The 19,416-nt window shown below is 43.1% G+C and overlaps 1 protein-coding gene across 1 annotated transcript; it reads left to right on the top strand.

Moving 5' to 3' along the window:
• Window positions 1-2,143: 2,143 nt before the first annotated feature.
• LOC131900866 (olfactory receptor 2AE1-like) lies at window positions 2,144-3,079 on the top strand. Its single transcript, XM_059252193.1, has one exon. The coding sequence runs from the start codon at window positions 2,144-2,146 to the stop codon at window positions 3,077-3,079; it is 936 nt and encodes a 311-aa protein (XP_059108176.1).
• The last annotated feature ends 16,337 nt before the right edge of the window (window positions 3,080-19,416 follow it).

Genomic DNA, 19,416 nt, shown 5'->3' with positions numbered 1-19,416 from the left:
TCAGACTGACTCTGTCTTCCTTTATGCGCCTGGTCTCCTTTCTCTCTTGCCCCCATTGATCTTTCTGGAGTTGCCTCCACGGGTCTCATCTAATAACCTGGCCCGTGGGACGGGTCGGTCTTCTGTATGCAGAGGGCCTAGTCTGGTCCCATGCAGGTTCCACAGCTGTCAGTCTTATGTTCTTGAGTTCCTAAGAGCTTGTTTTGGTTGTCTCTGTCGATTTCCACATCATGATCTTGATGCTCCTTGCTCATATAATCCTTCTTCCCTCTGTTCAACTTGACTCCTGGAGCTTAGTCTGGTGCTTAGCTGTGGATCTCTGTATCTACTTCTGTCAGTTACTGGATGAAGGCTCTATGATGACAGTTAGGATATTCACCAATCTGATTACAGAAGAAAGCCACTTCAGATACCTTCTCCACTATTGCTAATGGTCTAGTCTGAGGTTGTCCTTGTGACTTCCTGTGAATTTCCCTAGCACCCAGTTTCTGCCTAATCCCATAATATCTGCCTCTATCAAGGGGATGGGGCATGAGAACATGAGGGAATGGGATGGTTGAGCTGGGGGAGGGACAGAGTGGGAGAACACTGGAAGAGTGTCTCTTCTTAGCAGTATGGCTGCTTAGAGTCTCCTGCCTAGCCAGCCTCTCTTTACTGTTTCCACGTCTTTGGGAAGGGACCCTTAAGGCTCTTGCAAGTTTCAGCTTTCCTAGATGTGTGAAGTTTGTTTACTTCCTGAGTCTCACCAGCATCTTCCCTCCTTCATGTTTTAGGGAGTGTTTCAGTCAGGTGGACATTGCTATAAAACAATGGAGAGGGAAAAATGAAAACCAAAGAGAGATAGGGTAATACTTGTGAGATCAATTTAGAATTGTTTGTTAGGCTTCACTATGGAGATTAAGTGGCCAATCATAGCAGTGTTCAGATGGGAGAGGATAAAGTATAGATGGGGAAGCTTGGCTGATGAAATGCTACAATCCTAGTTTCTCCTGTTCATGATTTACAATTTGATGGGCAGAAATATATGCAGGAGATATCTCCTGCTCATTTTCTGTGTGTGTGTGTGTGTGTGTGTGTGTGTGTGTGTGTGTGTGTGTGTATGTGTGTGTGTGTGTATGGAGAGGCTTCGTTATGTTTTATCTATTCATTGGTGTTTCTTTAAACCAGTGGTTCTCAATCTGTGAGTCACCACGGAAAATCTTTACATGACAATTCATAATGTTAGCAAAATTACCAGGAATGAAAATGATTTTATGGTTGTGGGGTCACCACGACATGAGGAACTGTATTAAAGGCTTGCACCATTAGGAAGGTTGAGAACCACTACTTTAAACTGTCCTTGACTCTGCAGAAGAACAGTATGAAATACAGTGACTCTCGTGACTGTCCCTTATAGAACCAAAACCCGCTAATCTTTTAAGAAAAGAAGAATGCAGAGGCAGCAACCCTCAGAGGATTCTATATGTATCTGATCATACCCACCCTGTCTCCTTCCTCTCCCTCCTCCATCATTCCTCTCCCTGCCTGCCACCTTCATAAACTCTTCCCCCTTTTATTTGTAGCTTACTCAGTCTGGTTTACACTCCTTGATGGGATGGATGTTGGTGGATTTTGCTGACTTGACCTTGTGCAGGTGATCCTAACTGCGGTGAGTTCATGAGTGCAGTGAGCATACTATGTCTGGAAGACAGCATTTGACAGTGTTTCTCCCCATCCAGATCTGATAATTTTGAGGTAAGTCTCAGGAATCAATATTGGGTCCTCAGTCTTGCAGGGTACCTTTTGTTATTTTTGGTGAAAAATCACCCCAGTCCCAAATTGGGCTTTCAATAGAATGCAGATATTCTAGAACTTCACAGTGATGATGATTTTTAAGAAAGTGTTTGAGGTTTCTCTTTTTAAAAGGATGATTTGGATATTAGAATTGTTGCACATTAGAAATAGATATACACTTGTACAAGATGTCCACCTGCCATCTAGTATCATGTCCAGTGAATACATACAAAGACATTTCAAATATGTGAAATAAAGAGAAAATATTCTTCACATTTTTCTTGAGAAAAGAAGTGCTCATTGTGAAGCTGTGTTTCTTGCATGACACTTCCATCTTCTCCCTGTTCCCTCAGGGGCTGAGGAACGGAGCATGTGGAGGTGGAACCAGACCTCTCTGGAGGACTTCATCCTTCAAGGGCTCTTTGATGACTCCTTCAACCACTTTTGTCTTTTCCTCCTCATCATGCTGGTCTTCCTTACAGCAGTGAGTGGCAACAGCCTCACCATCCTCCTCATCTGCGCTGATCCCCGTCTTCACACACCGATGTACTTCCTGCTCAGCCAGCTGTCCCTCATGGATCTGATGCACGTCTTCACAACCATTCCCAAGATGGCTAGCAACTACCTGTCAGGCAAGAAGTCCATCTCGTTTGTAGGCTGTGCCACCCAGCACTTCCTGTACCTGTCTCTGGGTGGTGCAGAGTGTCTCCTGCTGGCCCTCATGTCCTATGACCGCTATGTTGCCATCTGCCACCCCTTGAGGTACACTGTGCTCATGAGCAGAAGAGTGGGAGTGATGATGGCTGTCGCATCATGGCTGAGTGCATCTGTGAACTCCCTAATCCACACATCCATCTTGATGAGCTTCCCTTTTTGTGGTTCGAGAATCATCCACCATTTCTACTGTGAATTTCCAGCTGTTTTGAAGTTGGTGTGTGGGGACATCACTGTGTATGAGAACACAGTCTATATCAGCAGCATTATACTTCTTCTCCTTCCCATCATCCTTGTCTCTACATCCTACGGATTCATTCTCCACAGTGTCATTCAGATGCGTTCAGCTGGGAGTAAGAGAAATGCTTTTGCTACATGTAGCTCACATCTCCTTGTGGTTTCCCTTTGGTTTGGTGCCTGCATATTCTCCTATATGAGGCCCAGGTCCCAGCGCACTCCATTGCAAGACAAAGTTGGTTCTGTTTTCTATAGCATCATTACTCCAACTCTGAATCCTCTTATTTATACTCTGAGGAATAAGGATGTTGCTAAGGGTCTGAAGAAAGTGTTGAGGAGAGATATTCTCATCTAGTGACTACTGTTGTAGTTTTTCAGAATATATACTTGAATAGGATTTGCCTTAAACTGATTTGAGCAGATTCCTGATTCTTTTTACTAGTACAAAAATAACATGGATAATGTGTAACTCTACTATTGTAGTATGATCTCCATCATGCAAATTGAAGCTGTGCTGCCATCTTTGACCCTTAACATGAACTTTTTGTTCTAAGAATGGCACAGAATATTCTACAAAACATTCTAAGTGCTTGAATTCAACCACACCACAATAACCAATGCCTTCAGAGAAAGAGGAAACTTGGTCACCTGTCTGGTGATGTATTGTGTACCCCAATAAAGCTTGTCTGGGGATCACAGGACAGAGCCAGCTACTAAATTAGACATATAGGTCAGGCCGTGGTGGCACACACCCTTAATCCTGTCACTCGGGAGGCAGAGATCCGTCTGGATCTCTGTGAGTTCAAAACCACACTGGGAACAGAGCCAGGTGTGGTGGCACAAACCTTTAATCCCAGCACTAGGAATGAGGGAAGATTGCAGGGCACAGAAAGTTATATAAGGCATGAGTAAACAGGAAGTCTCTCTCTTGAGGGTGAGGATTTTGTAGAGGTAAGAACATGGCTGGCTTATTCTGTTCCTCTGATCTTTCAGCTTTCACCCCAATATCTGGCTCTGAGTTGTTTTTCTTTTATTAATAAGACCTTTTAATATTCATCTTACACACTTGACCACACATACATCCCCTTCCCTTCTCAATCTTCTAACCCAACAAAACTTCCCTAGCTTGTAAGAGAAATATTCTCATTATCTGAATATGGGTGTGAGCCCTTCTTAGGTTTTCCACAATAAGCTCATAACTTCTGTTGAACAAGCTCTGACTTCAGATTCCTCTGGTTTGTCATCTATTTTCTAACACATATACTATGGGGTACACACCATGAAGCTCTTGAAGGACTAAGGAAAAAGTAAAACCCAAACCCAAACCCAACACAAAAAAATGTTTCGAAAGCAGGCATAGGGAAATGCAGCTCAGTTGGTAGAGTGTTTAGCCTTCCCCAATTCCTGGCTTGGATCTCCAGGAGTGCATGGAATCGGGTATGGTAGTATATGTGTGTGATCTCTGAACTCATGAGGATCAGAAGTTCATGGTTCTTCTCAGGTAAATAGTGAGTTTTAGCCTCAAAATTAACCCACCCAAACAAAACCAACCAACCAACCAACCAACCAACCAACCAACCAAACAAACAAACAACCCCCAATAAGACATATAAAGTCTAATGACATACCCCAAAATATTAAGATAAAACTACAATACCTCTAGATAAGAGTTCAAGTACTATACTGAATAGGTATGGAGAGAGTGGACATCCTTGCCTTGTTTCTGATTTTAGTGGAAATATTTTGATTTTCTTTCTGTTTAGGATGATGTTGGTTGTGGGCTTGCTGTAAATGGTATTTATTATGTTGAGATATGTCCCTTGTATCACTAGTCTCTCCAGGACTTTGTTATGAAGTGATATTGGATTTTTCTCCATCTAATGAGATGATCATTTTTTTAGTCTGTTTATATATGGTGGATTATGTTTATAATGTTTATGTGTATTGAACTATCTCTGAATCTCTGGGGTGATGCCAATAATGGTGGATAAATGATGAGCCCCATTATTGGTTGCCCAGTGCAGAGTGGTCAGCCTTGAAACTATATACAGGCAAACAACAATAATGGACTGTTGTATTTATTTATCTGTGTATGTTACAAATATAGTAAAAGAAAAATGCTATCAACTGAAGAGTGGGGGGCATGACAGGGGTTCAAGGGAAGGTGGCTGAGGGGCTTGGGGAGAGAAAGGGGAGGAGGAAGTGATATCATTCTATTTAAGAACATTAAAAAAGAAAAAATATCATTAAGTTATTGATGCAAGAATTCTCTAGTGTTTTGATGTAGGTATGTAGTGCTATGAACTTTTTTTTTAAATTGCCTCCATTGTGTCTCGCAAGTTTGGGTATGCTGTATTTTCACTTTCGTTCAATCCTAAAAAGTTTTAAATTTCCTTCTTGATTTCTGTCTTGGCCCAGTTTTCATCCAGTGGTGAGTTGTTCAGCTTCTGTGAGTTTGTATATTTTCTCATCATTTATCACAAATCAATTCTAAAAGCTTGTGAATCGCAGCGTTAGGTCTAGAGACAGCAACTACCTTATTTCTCAGCAGTTTGTGTTAGACAGTTTTCTGTTGCTAAAAGACCTGAGAAAAATAAGCTCATGGGAAGAAACATTTTCACTCCTTTTCTCAGGGTTTCAGTCCATAGCCATTTGGATTTGTAGCTTTCAGGTCTGTGGTGATTCAAGAAATAGGTGGTGGATATTGGCTCACCTCACAGCAGTCAGGAAGAGACACAGGGAGTTAAGGAAAAAAATATGCCCTTCAAGAGCCTGGCTCCTGTAATCTACTCCCTCCAACTTTAGAGACAGCATCTTCTAGTAAACAGAGATGTCTCGGTGAGAGGATGAAAGCTTGCCATCTAAGTGCTCATTTTCTATCTCAGTTTTGGGTTGGATTCTTGCTCAACTCTGCGTGTACACATGTCAATCAATCCCTGAACAAACACTCAGATAGATAATAAATAATCCTTATTCAAGGTTGAAGACACCAAGGTTATTAAGATATTTTCAGGATTTACAGGGCCACAATAATGAGCATGTTGTCAACCACAAGGTTTACGTTATCCTGCTCCCCATGACCGGAGCACAGTCTAGGATTCCCTAGTCATTGCACTAACCCTAAGGGAACCGGCTCCATCTTGCTGTTCAGACTTGTCCTTTTCTGAGTGTCACGTTCTCCTACATTGACCTTGGCTTCCAAGAAGAGCAGGTGTGACGAATAATCATCTTTTGACTAGAGACGAAACTGCCCCCAGGCAACAACAACATTCCTACTGCTGTCAATAGTGTGTAGTCAATCCAGAGAAAATTTCTAAACGCCGCCGAGACTGCTTGACCGCGCACGCTTCTTGCCTCCTACCTTTTATTCCCCACCACTGTTACCTGGGAGACAGAACTGAGGGTGGCTGGCATCCCTTCTGCTCCTTCCTGGCTTTACTATATCAAACATAATCACTTTCATGTTTCACTTCTTTTCCATTCTTGTTTTCACGTCCAGACTTGGACTTTTAGGAACTCCCACAGCCAGACCTTCCTGGCAAGGGATGGTAATAGCACAATTAGTAGCACATGATAAAGTCTCCACCACTTCCCAGTAGCCCGTGAAACGATGGATCCATCGGTGGGCTGACCCACTGATGAGGTCAGAGCCCTCGTGCTCAATCACTTCCCAAAGGCTTTGTGTCTCAACGCTATCCCACTGGGAGCCACACTTTTGATATTTGAGCATGTGAGGTTATTACAGATCTCAGTGACACCATGAAAATAGAGGAGGGATTATCAGAGACTGAAAAGTGGGTGATGGGAGCAAAGAGGGTGGGGGGTAGAAGGAGGATGCATATTGTGTATCAGAGCAAACCTTATTAACCTGCACAATTAAAGAAAACAACCAGGGCTGTGGAGATGGCTCTGCAGTCAAAGCTCTAAGCACGAGTATGATAACTGGAGTTGAGATTCTCAGAACTCATGTGGGCGTGACAGGCCTTGCTGTGGGATGGTCTGTGTGTCAAGTGTGTTGCTGATTGGTCAGTAAATAAATCACTGATTGGCCATTGGCTAGGCAGGAAGTATAGGCGGGACAAGGAAAAGAATTCTGGGAAGTGGAAGGCTGAGAGGGAGACACTGCCAGCTGCCATCAGGACAAGGAAGATGTAAGGTACCAGTAAGCCATGAGCCATGTGGCAAAGTAAAGATTAATAGAAATGGGCTAAATATAAGAGTAAGAGCTAGACAATAACAGGCCTGAGCTAATGGCCAAGCAGTTTAAATAATGTAAGAGTCTGTGTGTTTATTTTATAAGTGGGCTCTGGGACTGGCGGGACTTGGTGGCGGGAGCTGGAGAGAAATTCTCCAGCAACAAATGGCGTCCAACGTGGTGGCAAGAGTTTCCACCTAAAAACTTAGAAAAAAGATTCTAAAACGAACCTAAAAACAGCTTCCTAATTGTCTCTCTCAAATAAGCGGCAGCTGCCGGTTTGAGCTACTGGCGGGTTCCTAGCGTGCGCTCTCGACCTGCAGTATGGTGGGAATGAGGCCTCTGCAAGTAGCACATTAAACTGTGTGGTGGATTTAGCCTTTGCTAGTACAAAACAAAAAAAGAGGTTTCTGGGCTACACGCTACTTTGGTAAAAGTGTAGACCCACTATTTCTGAGAGTTACGGCTCCCAGAGCTGGCGGAAAGTGGACCACCGCCATGTTGGGAAGCTGAAGTGGGCGGAGCCAGCAGCCACTGTGCCGTTTCAGGCTTAGAAGGCTGCAGTTTAAAAGGAATAGGCTCAAGCTAATATAAAAAAATAAGCCACGTAAAGATGACTACCACACAGAGAATCTGGATTATGTTCTCTTTGATATTCGTAACTGCAGAAAAACATTTGATTGTAAAAGCTGTTGAGTTATGCCAAAATGTATATTTTAAAGGTACCTTGACTTCAAAATTTGGATATAAGGATATGTTGCTTTGGAAAAGAGTCTCTGCTCTTGTTTCCACAGAAAGCCAGAGACTATGGATTTGTTCCAGATTAAGATACATCAGGTTTGACCAGCCAAGACCCCCTGAAAGGTCTCCAATGACACCATGGCCCAGATGATTCAACATCCAGAATGGTTTCAAGTCAACTGGCTCAGATATACAGCCTCACGGACTACTCCATGATCCTAAAATTTTCTTTCTGTCTCCAGAAGATACAGCGCCCCCCTCCAGCAGGAAGTAGTAAGAGAAGCTACGCCCAAATTCCCAAATATACCAAGCTGGCTTTAGAGATGGAATTGGCTCACTCCCCCTCTAAACCCAGACATATTGCTCAAAAAAAAAAAATGGTTAAGAGATTCTTGTGTCCCAAATCAGAAGAGCCCTCTGGTGTGGGACAGAGAAAAAACAATATTTTTATTTAAATCAGGTTGATTATAAATACAATCTCTTTCTAAAACAAAAAGGGGGATAGTTTAGATATGATAGGATGAAAGGGTAGATTAATGAACCTACTTTTAAAGAGTAACAACTTGTTTAAAATGTTTTACATTGCTATAGATTTTAGTTTATTGATACAAATTTAAACTTAATTTTGTTATACTGTATATATATTTCTATTCTTGTTTGAGGTATTATGTTTATGTAACTCATTTAAAATTATAATGGATAATTAAAAAATAGATTAATAATTAGTCATCTATGATAATCATATTTGTAGCCATGTTAGTTAAGTCTTCTAGGTATACATAGTTATATTTCAGATAGATAGGTAGTCTTCAAACACTTCAAAGACCTACAGAATATGGCATTTAAAATGTTTTAAAAATTTAGACTTTCTGGACAGTGAGACATGTCTGCTCCTGACAGCACCGATTTACTTCAGAGAGGAGGATGGGCATCGAAGACACTCCATACGGAGTTTATCTTCACCTTGACAAAAATAGCCATTTGGGCAAGAAACTGTTCTTGCCTGGACTGCCTGATCAACTGGACATGCAGGACCCATACAAAGGTGACCACTGAACTTTGCTTGACAAAATGGTCCTTCAGGTTCCTGCTTTGCAGAGAAATCTTCCAGACATTCTACAGGACACAGAGAAAAGTGAATAAGAGACTCTAGACCTGTGGGCTGAAGACAGATGCCCCAACTTTACAAGAGAACTTTGAATGACTGTCCAGGCTGCCAGCTGTCTCTGTCTACCCTACAAGACTCCTAAAAGTTGCTTATATCCTTCTCCATTTCTCAGGTAGTAGTATATCCTTCTGAGGTCTTTGATGTGGTTAAAGACTAGATACTTACAATTTTCCTTAGTTATAATAAAAGATAAGTTAGATATAAAACTTTAAACTTACAAATATAAGATAGATAGGATCTCTTCTTTAATATTGTAACTGTAATTCTTGCTTGATAATTGTTTTGTTATATGTAATTTTACTATGTTAAAGTTAAAACCTTCCTTTTTAAGAAAAGAAAAGGGGAAGTGCTGTGGGATGGTCTGTATGTCAAGTGTGTTGCTGATTGGTCAGTAAATAAATCACTGATTGGCCATTGGCTAGGCAGGAAGTATAGGCGGGACAAGGAAAAGAATTCTGGGAAGTGGAAGGCTGAGAGGGAGACACTGCCAGCCGCCATCAGGACAAGGAAGATGTAAGGTACCAGTAAGCCATGAGCCATGTGGCAAAGTAAAGATTAATAGAAATGGGCTAAATATAAGAGTAAGAGCTAGACAATAACAGGCCTGAGCTAATGGCCAAGCAGTTTAAATAATGTAAGAGTCTGTGTGTTTATTTTATAAGTGGGCTCTGGGACTGGCGGGACTTGGTGGCGGGAGCTGGAGAGAAATTCTCCAGCAACAAGGCCTCCTGTAATTCTACCCTTGGAAGGAAGAAACAGGGCATGCCTAGCGCCATCTGGCTAGTGAGACTAGCCATATTGACTCGCTTCAGGTTCAACTGACCACTCCTGCTTCAGTATATGAGGTAATGGTGGTTAGTCTTAGTTTTCAGCCCTGAGTGCTGTTTTCGAAAGGGAAAACCCCAACTGAGAAGTTGCCAGAACACTGCGCACGTGTGTGTGTGTGTGTGTGTGTGTGTGTGTGTGTGTGTGTGATTGTCTTGATTATTAATTGATGCAGGGCTCATCTCACTGTGGGCCGCACCATTCTTTTTTTTTTTTTTTTGTTTTTGTTTTTGTTTTTTTTGAGACAGGGTTTCTCTGTGTAGCTTTGTGAAGGCCGCACCATTCTTTGGACATGTGGTCCCGGGCTGTATAAAACTAAGCATGGGTCTACAAGCAAACAAGTGAGCAAGCCAGCCAGGAGCATCCCTCCACAGTTTCGGCCTCTGCTTTCCTGAGTGGCATCCTGCCTGACTTTCCTCAAAGGTGGATGCGATCTGGACATATAAGCCAAGCAATCCTTTCCTCCCTGTGTTGGTTTTGGGCCGAGTTTTGAATGACAGCAAGAGAAGTCAAACTAGAACAAGTAGAGAGTGACAAAGAAGACACTCAGCACCAACCTCGGGTCTCCACAGGCATGTGCACACACATGCATGAACCTCCCTAACCTCATGTGCATCTCCACACATGCAGATATGAACACACACATGCACATACACCACATACAGACATATTAAAAATTATCAATTGAGAGACCTTATCTTTTTTTCACATTCAATGATAACTTATTTTTATTCTTCTCTCATACAATACAACCCAACTGCAGTGTTCCCTCACTCCACTCCTCCCAGTTACCTCCCACCCCTGGTCTACTGCTCCTCTGTTTCCCTTCAGAAAATAGCAGGCCTCCTAGGGATATCAACTGAACAGGACATAACAAGACGCAATAAGACTAGGCACAAACCCTCATATCAAGGCTGAATGAGGCAACCTAGTAGGAGGAAAAGGGTCCCAAGTGCAGGCAAAAATGTTGGCGACAATGCCTACTCCCACTGTTAGGAGTCCCACAAAACCCCCAAACTAAACAACTATAACATGTATGCAGAGGACCTTGCACAGACCCATGCAGGCTCTGTGATTGCTGCTTCAGTCTCTGTGAGCCCCTATGAAATCTGCTTAGTTGACTCTGTGAGACACCTTATCTTAATAAAATGCACTTTATTCTATACATGTGTGGGTACATATACACACATGCATGCGTGCGTGTGTGTGTGTGCACACACACACACACACTAAAAACGGGGGGGGAGTACTAGAGAGATGGGTCAGCAGTTAAGAGCACGTGTTGCTCTTGCAGAATGCTTGGGCTCTGTTTCTAGCACCCACATGGTGGCTCACAACTATCTGTAATTCCAATTTGAGGGCTTTCAACACTCATTTTAACCTCCACAGGAACCAAGCATGTGTGTAGTGTGTATACACACACGCAGACAAAACACTCATACACATTTAAAAAAAGAAGAGTATATCTACAAACAGAAAGGGGTGGGACTGAGAGATGGTTCAATGGCTAAGAGTGTGTGTTTCTCTTTCAGGGGACCTCATTCTCAGCTTCTGCTTCTGTCTGTGGACTACAACCTGTAACTACAGCTACAGGGGATCTGTCTCCCTCTTCTGGCCTGGATTCGCAACTGCATTCATGTGCACTCTTGTCCCCACATACATGATTAAAAATAAATATTAAAAAAGATTGTGACTTATGAAATTTTAATATAATATGCTCAAGTGGATAAAGTCACTTGTGGCCAAGTCTGAAGACTGGAGTTCCATCTGTGGGACCTGCACAGTGAAAGGAGAGAATAAATTGTCAGTCTGATTTTCATATGCATGCTGTAACACACACCTACACATCCCAAAACAGACTTTAAAATGTAATAAAATTAAAAAGTTTATACAAAAATGTAGAAGCAATAGAGGAAGACACCTTTGTTCATAAGGGTGGGTGCAACTGCACACACATATGCATATACTACACACACACACACACACACACACACACCACACACACACACACACACACACACACACACACACAGAGACAGACAGATAGATAGACACACACAATCCAAAAACTCCTGTTAGGCCTTAGGAGACAGACTTGCAGTCAATGAATCCTTTTATCTGTTCCCAATATGGTGTCAGAGATTAAGTCTCCTTCTTTGTTCTTCACATTTATCCATCTCCTTAATTATCACATGGGGGATGGGTGGCTCAGCCTCTTCTCATGGGATTCCCAGTGTCCAGGCTTTTGTACTAAAACTGGGAACAGATCAATAAGCATGATTATATTTATTTCTGAGCCTAATGATTTCTTTACTGTTATGCAAGAACAAACTTTGTCTTGGTAGGGACACAGAAAAAGATAAGCAATTCAATATTGATAAGGCTGTATGTATCTAATACCTGGGTGATTAATTTCAGCTCAGTGTATTTTCGTTAACAACTGTTCCTATCTGCAACCAGGGCTGCATCTGGCTGTTACTCAGCTTATGCCTGGCTGTGAGTCACCTGTCCATTCCAAGTTCAGCAGGCAGTGAATGCTTCGGTACACGTCAGAGGTTAGGATGCACTTCCAGCACACAGTATGTACCTTCACATCTTCAGCTCAGTTCTCAGTGTACCTGTTTCTTCATGCTGAAAATTATTACCTTGCATAGAACAAGGTTCACAAAAGCATTCCTTCGTTAATAAGCTAAGACCTTACACAGTGAGTTAGCCTTAATGTTGCCTGGGCTTTAATCTCAAGGAATAACCAGGCTATCCCTCCCAGTGAGACTACAGGCTTACAGGTGGATAGGACAGGGGAAGGTCATATTATATATAGTCACAAGAGCCTCTTAACTAAGTGTGTTTTTCAGAGCAAAACGTGATTAGTTCCAGATGGGTTTTACCTCTTGTGTATGGTTGTGTGTCTGTTTGCTCTTGCATTGTGAAACTGCATGTTTGGAACCAAGGGTCAATATCAAGAGGCTTTCTCAATTGTTCTCTACCTCACTTTATTTATTTATTAATGAAATTTATTCATTTATTTTACATCCTAACCATGGTTTCCCCTCCCTCCTTTCATCCCATTCCCTTCTCCCACCTCCCCCAACCCCCAGTCCACTCCTCCTCTGCTTCGGTTCAGGACAGGGACTGGCCTCCCATGACCACCACACTTTTTGAGACAGGGTCACTCACTGGATTTGGAGCTTGTTGATTTGGCTACATTGACTGGCCAGTAACCCCAAGGGATCCTTCCTGTCTTTGTTTCCTATCACTGGGGTCACAGGCATGGCTTTTTTTTTTTTTTTTTTTTTGACAATGTTTCTCTGTGTAACAGTCCTGGCTGTCCTGGAACTCACTTTGTAGACCAGACTGGAGTCAAACTCACAGGGATCCACCTGCCTCTGCCTCTCAAGTGGTGGTGGCACACAGACATGGCTTTTTATGCTTTAAGGAGATCCAATTCAGATCCTCAAACTTAGGTGGTGAGCATCTTATTCACTGAGCTTTTCTTTAGGCTGGATTTACATTTTAAAAGTACAAAAAGGGTTTTGGATTTGGGGGAGCTCATTAAGTCCTCAACAGTTGGGACACAGTAATCCCTTCCTGTTTTCATGGATTCTGTGCTCTTTGGTTGGGGGCATAGAAAGGGAGCTTCCACACAACACCCTTACATTGCTGTGACTTGACTCTTGTTTGCCCCTGCCATGATAAGAATGAGTATTAGTTCTAGAAGACACTTACTGGACTTGCTGAGTGGGGACACACAGGCAAAAATCGGAACTTCAGCCACATTGCTGTCGCAATCTTGAATCTCCAGCATGTTCCCACAGTCAGGGAATGGGCAATGCTATTAATCTGCCACAACAATTCTCTGTGTGCATGTGCTGTATGCACATGAGTACATGTGCAAGCATGTGTGTGTAGAGTCCTGAGGTTGACATCAATTGTCTTTCCCAGTCACTCTCCACCTTCATTCTTTTTAAAGATTTATTTTATTTTTACTTACATGCTTATGTCTATGTGTGCAATTTCACACAGAGTCCAGAGGCTCCAGACTCCTAGAGATGGAGTTACAGGCTGCCTGTAGTGACTGCTGGAAACTGAATTCCAATTTTCTGCAAGAACAGCAAACACGCCCTGTGTGATGGCCTAGGTCTTTCATCCTAGCACTTGGGAGGCAGAAGTAGGTGGATTTCTGTGAGTTTGATGCCAGCCTGCTGGTCTACATAGGGAGGTTGAGGCCAGCCAGGGCTACATAATGAGATCCTGTCTAAAACCAAACCAAACCAAACCAAACCAAACCAAACCAAACCAAACCAAACCAAACCAAACCCAAACAAAAAACAGCAAATGCTCTTACTAACTGAACCATCTCTCCATACCTTTCAGCTGTATGTTTTGAAACAGCGTCTCTCACTCAATATGAGGCTCACTGATTAGATTAGGTTGATGGGCCGGGGATCCTCAGAGATCTGCCTGTCTTCACCAGGTTGGGGCTACAGTCTCACAACTGCATGTGACTTTTCATGTATGTTCTGAGGATCCGAACTCATGTCCTGGTGCTTGCATGGCAGCCACTTTATTAATTGAGCCATCTCTCAAGCTCCTCCCTCTTTTTGGCTGAGTCTCATGTATCCAAGTTGACTTCACACTTTTTTTTTTCATTTTTTTATTAAGAAATTTTCTACTCACTCCACATATCACCCACAGATCCCACTTCCTCCCTCCTCCCACCCCCAGCCCTCTCTCCCAAGCCACCCCTCATCCCCACATCCCCCAAATTAAGGTTTCCCACGGGGAGTCAGCAGAGCCTGGCACACTGAGCCTAGGCAGGTTCAAGCCCCTTCCCACTGCACCAAGGCTGCGCAAGGCATCACACCACAGGCACCGGATTCCCAGAAGCCTGCCCACATACCAGGGACAGATCCTGATCCTCCTGCCTGGGTGCCCCCTCCAACAGTTCGAGCCAAACAACCATCCTCTGTATCCAGGGGGCCTAGTCCAGTCCCATGGAGGCTCCACAGCCACCAGTCCACAGTTCATGGGCTTCTACTAGTGGGCTTCACACTTTCTATATAGCAGAGGATAACCTTGAACTCCTGATCTTTTACCTCCCATGGGATTACAGGTTTGTGCCACCATGCCAGGTTATATCTAGTACTTGGGATCAAATCCAGGGTCTTGGGCATAATAGGCAAGCATTCTACCAATTGAGTCATATCCCCAGTCCCAACTAAAGGAATTAAATCTCCCTCCATATTTACTTAATAGATGTTTTTGTGGCCATAAAGGTTGATATGTGGGGTTGGCAAGATTATTCAGCAGTTAAGAGCACTTGTTGTTCTTACAGAAAACCCAGGTTCAGTTTCCAGTACCCACATGGTGGCTCAAAACTACCTGTGATTCCAATTCCAGGGGATCTGATGCCCTCTTCTGATTTCCTACGTCGTCAGGCATGCTCATGGTGGACATAAATACATATAGGTAAAACATTCGCACACATACAATGAAAAAAAAATCTAAAAAAAAATTAAAAATTGCAATTGTAAAGCTGCTGACAGTCACTGAAACTCAATTTTAACACCTCTAAAATGGGGATAGCAGCATAACTCTACATGACGTTGCCTGGTGAAGTGAAAGAAAATGACAGAAATGTATGAGAATTCAGTGGAGTTTCAACCCTAGTTCATCAGCACATCTTCAGGTTGCCATGTGTGTCTTTAATACCTATGGAGTACCCAGGGTTCCTGGGGGTTAGCTACATCTGGCATGGGATATCAGGGAAAAAAATCTACGTATACTATATTCTTATGTCTGTTAACTTTATTCCTCTAAGACAAAATTCTATCAATTCAGCTATAGCTCCACCAGACATTCAAGGCAGGAGGAATAACTCTAGACATACCAAGCTCTATATCTGTCTACTCTATTTCTCTGGGATGAAATCCCATCTCCATAACTGCAGTTCTGTCCAGCTCCCTAGCTCATAGTGCTGCTAACAACTAAACTCCTATGCTTCCAGCCTCATCTTCGTCCTCTGTATCCTCTTTCTCCATCTCTGCTACTCTCTACTCCTGGCACTCAGAAAACTCTACCTGAGATCTGCTTACCCTCTATGGAACCTCTGTCTTCCTCTCTTCTCTCTTGCCATGTTGTTCAGTCCCGTTTCTACAGAAAATGCCTGCCCTTTCTTTCCCTGGGCACAAGGTTCTCTGCCTCCTCAGGAATGTTACTCTACCTCTCACCTAGATATGTAAAAACCTCTTTTGTTCTCAGTCAGTTGCTCTGGAGAGCCACTGGGCCTTGGGTCAGGGGGATGGTCTGGGCTTCATTTGCACAAGAAACAAAGCTATGAGTCTCCTGCCAGCTTGACTTTGCTTACTTGACCTTATCCAGGTACTGGCTCCTGCAGGGAAGTTACCTAGAAGTTCAGGTCTGAAAATATTTTAGCACATAGGAATTTCATAGTAGAAGACAGCTGGAATGTTAAAGGCTGGGTAGCACCAAATATTCGTAATAAATGGCTTGCCTCTTGACAGGACTCTTGGCCAGTCATGGAATAGCTTTAACACACAGCTGAATCTCTATAATATATTCTTGCGGCCTGAAAGAAATACCCAAGCTCCTTTCTACTTGTTTTCATGCCTTTGTGTAGGACCCTTTCATCCCAGAGATTCCAGAGGTGAACCACATGTGTGCTTTTAATCAAGGCCCCCTTCTACAGAAATAGAAGTGTGAGACCAAAATGAGCCATCTTAGAAATAAGACCAAAATGCTTTCACCCTAAAATTAAGGCCTAAGATTTTTCCTTTTGGGAATAGGCCATTAGTTACTGAAACCAGTCAGTTCAGATTCCAGAAACCAGGAAATGTAAAAGTACAGAGTCACAAGATAGTCACGAGGTAATGCCTGCCAGACTATGGAATGTCCTCTCCCTGGTTTCCAGCATAACTGACCATAAAAATGCCCCCACCTGAGGGCAGCCAATGAGAAATGGTGGCGGGCAACCACTCCCTTAGAAGTAATTTCTAGAAGCCCCTAGAAGCGAGCCAATCAGAATTGTACCCGTACTAGCACCCCTAAACAATGTAACCTTGTGACTTTTCCCTTTAAAAGCTGAGCTTGCAGATAGGTGGGCACTTCCTCCAGCTTCCACTGCGTTGGATGTATTGGACGAAGTCCCTGCCTAGGCTTGTATTGCTTTTGCATATCCAGAATTAAACCATGCTTTTGCATTCCGGTTTGCTCGTCTTTGGTGGTCTCTCTGGGGGTCACGATCTGGGCACAACAGAAGGACCTTGTGAAAAAGGACAGTGGTGCACCTAGTCCACAGGGTATTCAGACATTAGGCCTTGAATCAAGTCCTCTGGCTCCACAGCTGTCATTCAGATTAGATGGTAGCATATAGAGCTCTCTCTGTCCCTATGGCCTTGTTGGCTGCCATTCATGTTACCCTCTGCTGAATGGCCTTGTCTTTTCTCAGAAGATGTTGTAGATGTCCATCTCTAGCATCTGAGGTGTAGGGACAAGAATCTGCTCAGGACACCCCAAGACCAAGTTTTCAGCACAAGGGAGATTTATTTGCCCCAGAGGGACAAAAGGAGGGAATAAGAGACAAAGACAGGAGACAGAGGAAGAGGGAGAAGGGGAAGGACAAGGGAGAGGGGGAAGGGGACTTTGCCTTGTGGTGACAAAGTGTGAGACCAAAATGAGCCATCTTAGTAATAACACCAAAATGCTTTCACCCAAAAACTAAGGCCTAAGATTTCTCCTTCTAGTAATAGTCCAATAGTTACTGAAACAAGTCAGTCCAGATTCCAGAAACCAGGAAGTGTAAAAGTACAGAGTCACAAGGTAGTCACGAGGTAATGACTGCCAGACTATGGAATGTCCTCTCCCTGGTTTCCAGGGTAACTGACCACAGAAATGCCCCCACCTGAGGGCAGCCAATGAGAAATGGTGGTGGGCAACCACTCCCTTAGAAGTAAGATTAAGCCATGATTTCTAGAAAGCCCCTAGAAGCGAGCCAATCAGAATTGTACCCATACTAGCACCCCTAAATGATGTAACTTTGTGATTTTTTTCCTTTAAAAACTGAGCTTGCAGACAGGCGGGCACTTCCTCCAGCCTCCACTGCGTTGGATGTATTGGACGAAGTCCCTGCCTAGGCTTGTATTGGATATCCAGAATTAAACCTTGCTTTTGCATTCCAGCATGCTCATCTTTAGTGGTCTCTCTGGTGGGTCATGATCTGGGCACAACAAAGGGACTGCACTTGGATAGAGGGAGACAGACATGCTCATAGGCAAAGGGTGGTTTATAAAGGTAAAATGAGAAACCCCATGTTAGGATGAGTTGTTTAATTTTAATTGGGCATGTTAATTATGGCAGCCAAAGGGGGCTTCTGATTGCTGAACTTCAATACTTTGATAGCTGGACCTCAATGGTCAGTTTCAGGAGGAGGAAGAGGTCAAATAAGGGAATAGACCTTGGTGGCTAGCTTTAGGAATGTAATCTAATGGTTTTTAGCAAGACAGATAGAGTGGGGGAGAAGGGCAAGGCCTGCCAGAGCCATGCTTGCCATGCTTGGGCTGGCTAGAGTCCCTTCATGGGGGTCTCTACTACAGCATTAATTTCACTCTCACAGTTTCACCTGTCTCCTTTTCAGGAACTGCCATGGAGATTGTGACTTGAACACAGGCTCTGTCCTCTCGGCTTTCCTGTGCAGTATTATGGAAACCTCCGTGACCGTCCCCCTCAATGCTCACAATCTGCATTCCTATGAAATTCAGATGCCAACAAGTTCTGCTAACAGATACAGCAGTTAAAGGGCCAATTTGGACCACAGCTATGGCATCCTATGTGTGGCTTGATCGTTGAATATGGACAAGCACTTGTTTGGGTTGTTATGTGGCAGTTTTCTCTGAGTCATTTCATCCTGGAAGGAAATGCCTTAAATCTCAGGAATTTCAAAATGAATCTGCATAACACTCATGAAATTCTAAAGGGAAGCTTATTAAGACTCAGGAAGGAAACAACTCAAAAGGCTCAGTTAGTCCTTGATGTTGATTAGATGTACAAGGTCCTCCCCTCTCAAAGCTTTATAAGCACTAAGGATTGCTGAAGAGAGGAGACTCTATGACCTATTAAGGTACCTGAAAAATGTCCAGAGAGTTACAGGGCTCACATTTTTTTTTTTTGAGTCATTACTCATACTGGGATGGATGAGCAAACTTTGTGTGATGTTTTTGAGCTATCCATGTTTTGATAAGGAACTTCTCACCCCTACTCCTGCAGATAATCTCAATAAACCAGCTGATTTGCCAAGTTGGACTTTGGTGTAATTGATTTTTGGTCTGTCATCAGTTCCTTATCTGGGGTTAATAGGTGTTTGTGTTCCATCTTCTCAGGGAAAATGTCACAGCAAGGTGGCTCCGTGTGAGCAGGTTGCCCTGAAACTCCCAAAGCAATCTTTCAAATGACTTCACGTTTTTACACCATTGAGCCTGTGATGGGTGAGGTGCAATGCAGCCAGTACCTGATATGCTGTCAAGACAGTTTTCCTACTGTCCCACCACAAATTACCTGGCTTCCTTTTTTTTTTTTTTTTAAAAAAAAAAACTAGTGTAATAAATTGTCCAAAATTCTAAGGGAGTTCAGTATGAAATTTTACATAAGACCCTTTGATCATATTTCCTCTCATTACTCAAACTTGTTACCCTCCTATGGTCCCCTCTTTATTCCTTTATAACCATTCCTCTCTGTCTAGGCCTTTTGT

The sequence above is a fragment of the Peromyscus eremicus genome, unplaced genomic scaffold (assembly GCF_949786415.1).
Source record: "Peromyscus eremicus unplaced genomic scaffold, PerEre_H2_v1 PerEre#2#chr23_unloc_1, whole genome shotgun sequence".
NCBI lineage: Eukaryota > Metazoa > Chordata > Mammalia > Rodentia > Cricetidae > Peromyscus > Peromyscus eremicus.
The sequence above is the reverse complement of the archived record's forward strand: the minus strand, read 5'-3'. Positions and strand labels throughout refer to the sequence as shown.

Coding starts and splice junctions, on each gene's coding strand:
- LOC131900866 (XM_059252193.1), top strand. CDS start 2,144: ATGTGGAGGTGGAACCAGACCTCTCTGGAGGACTTCATCCTTCAAGGG.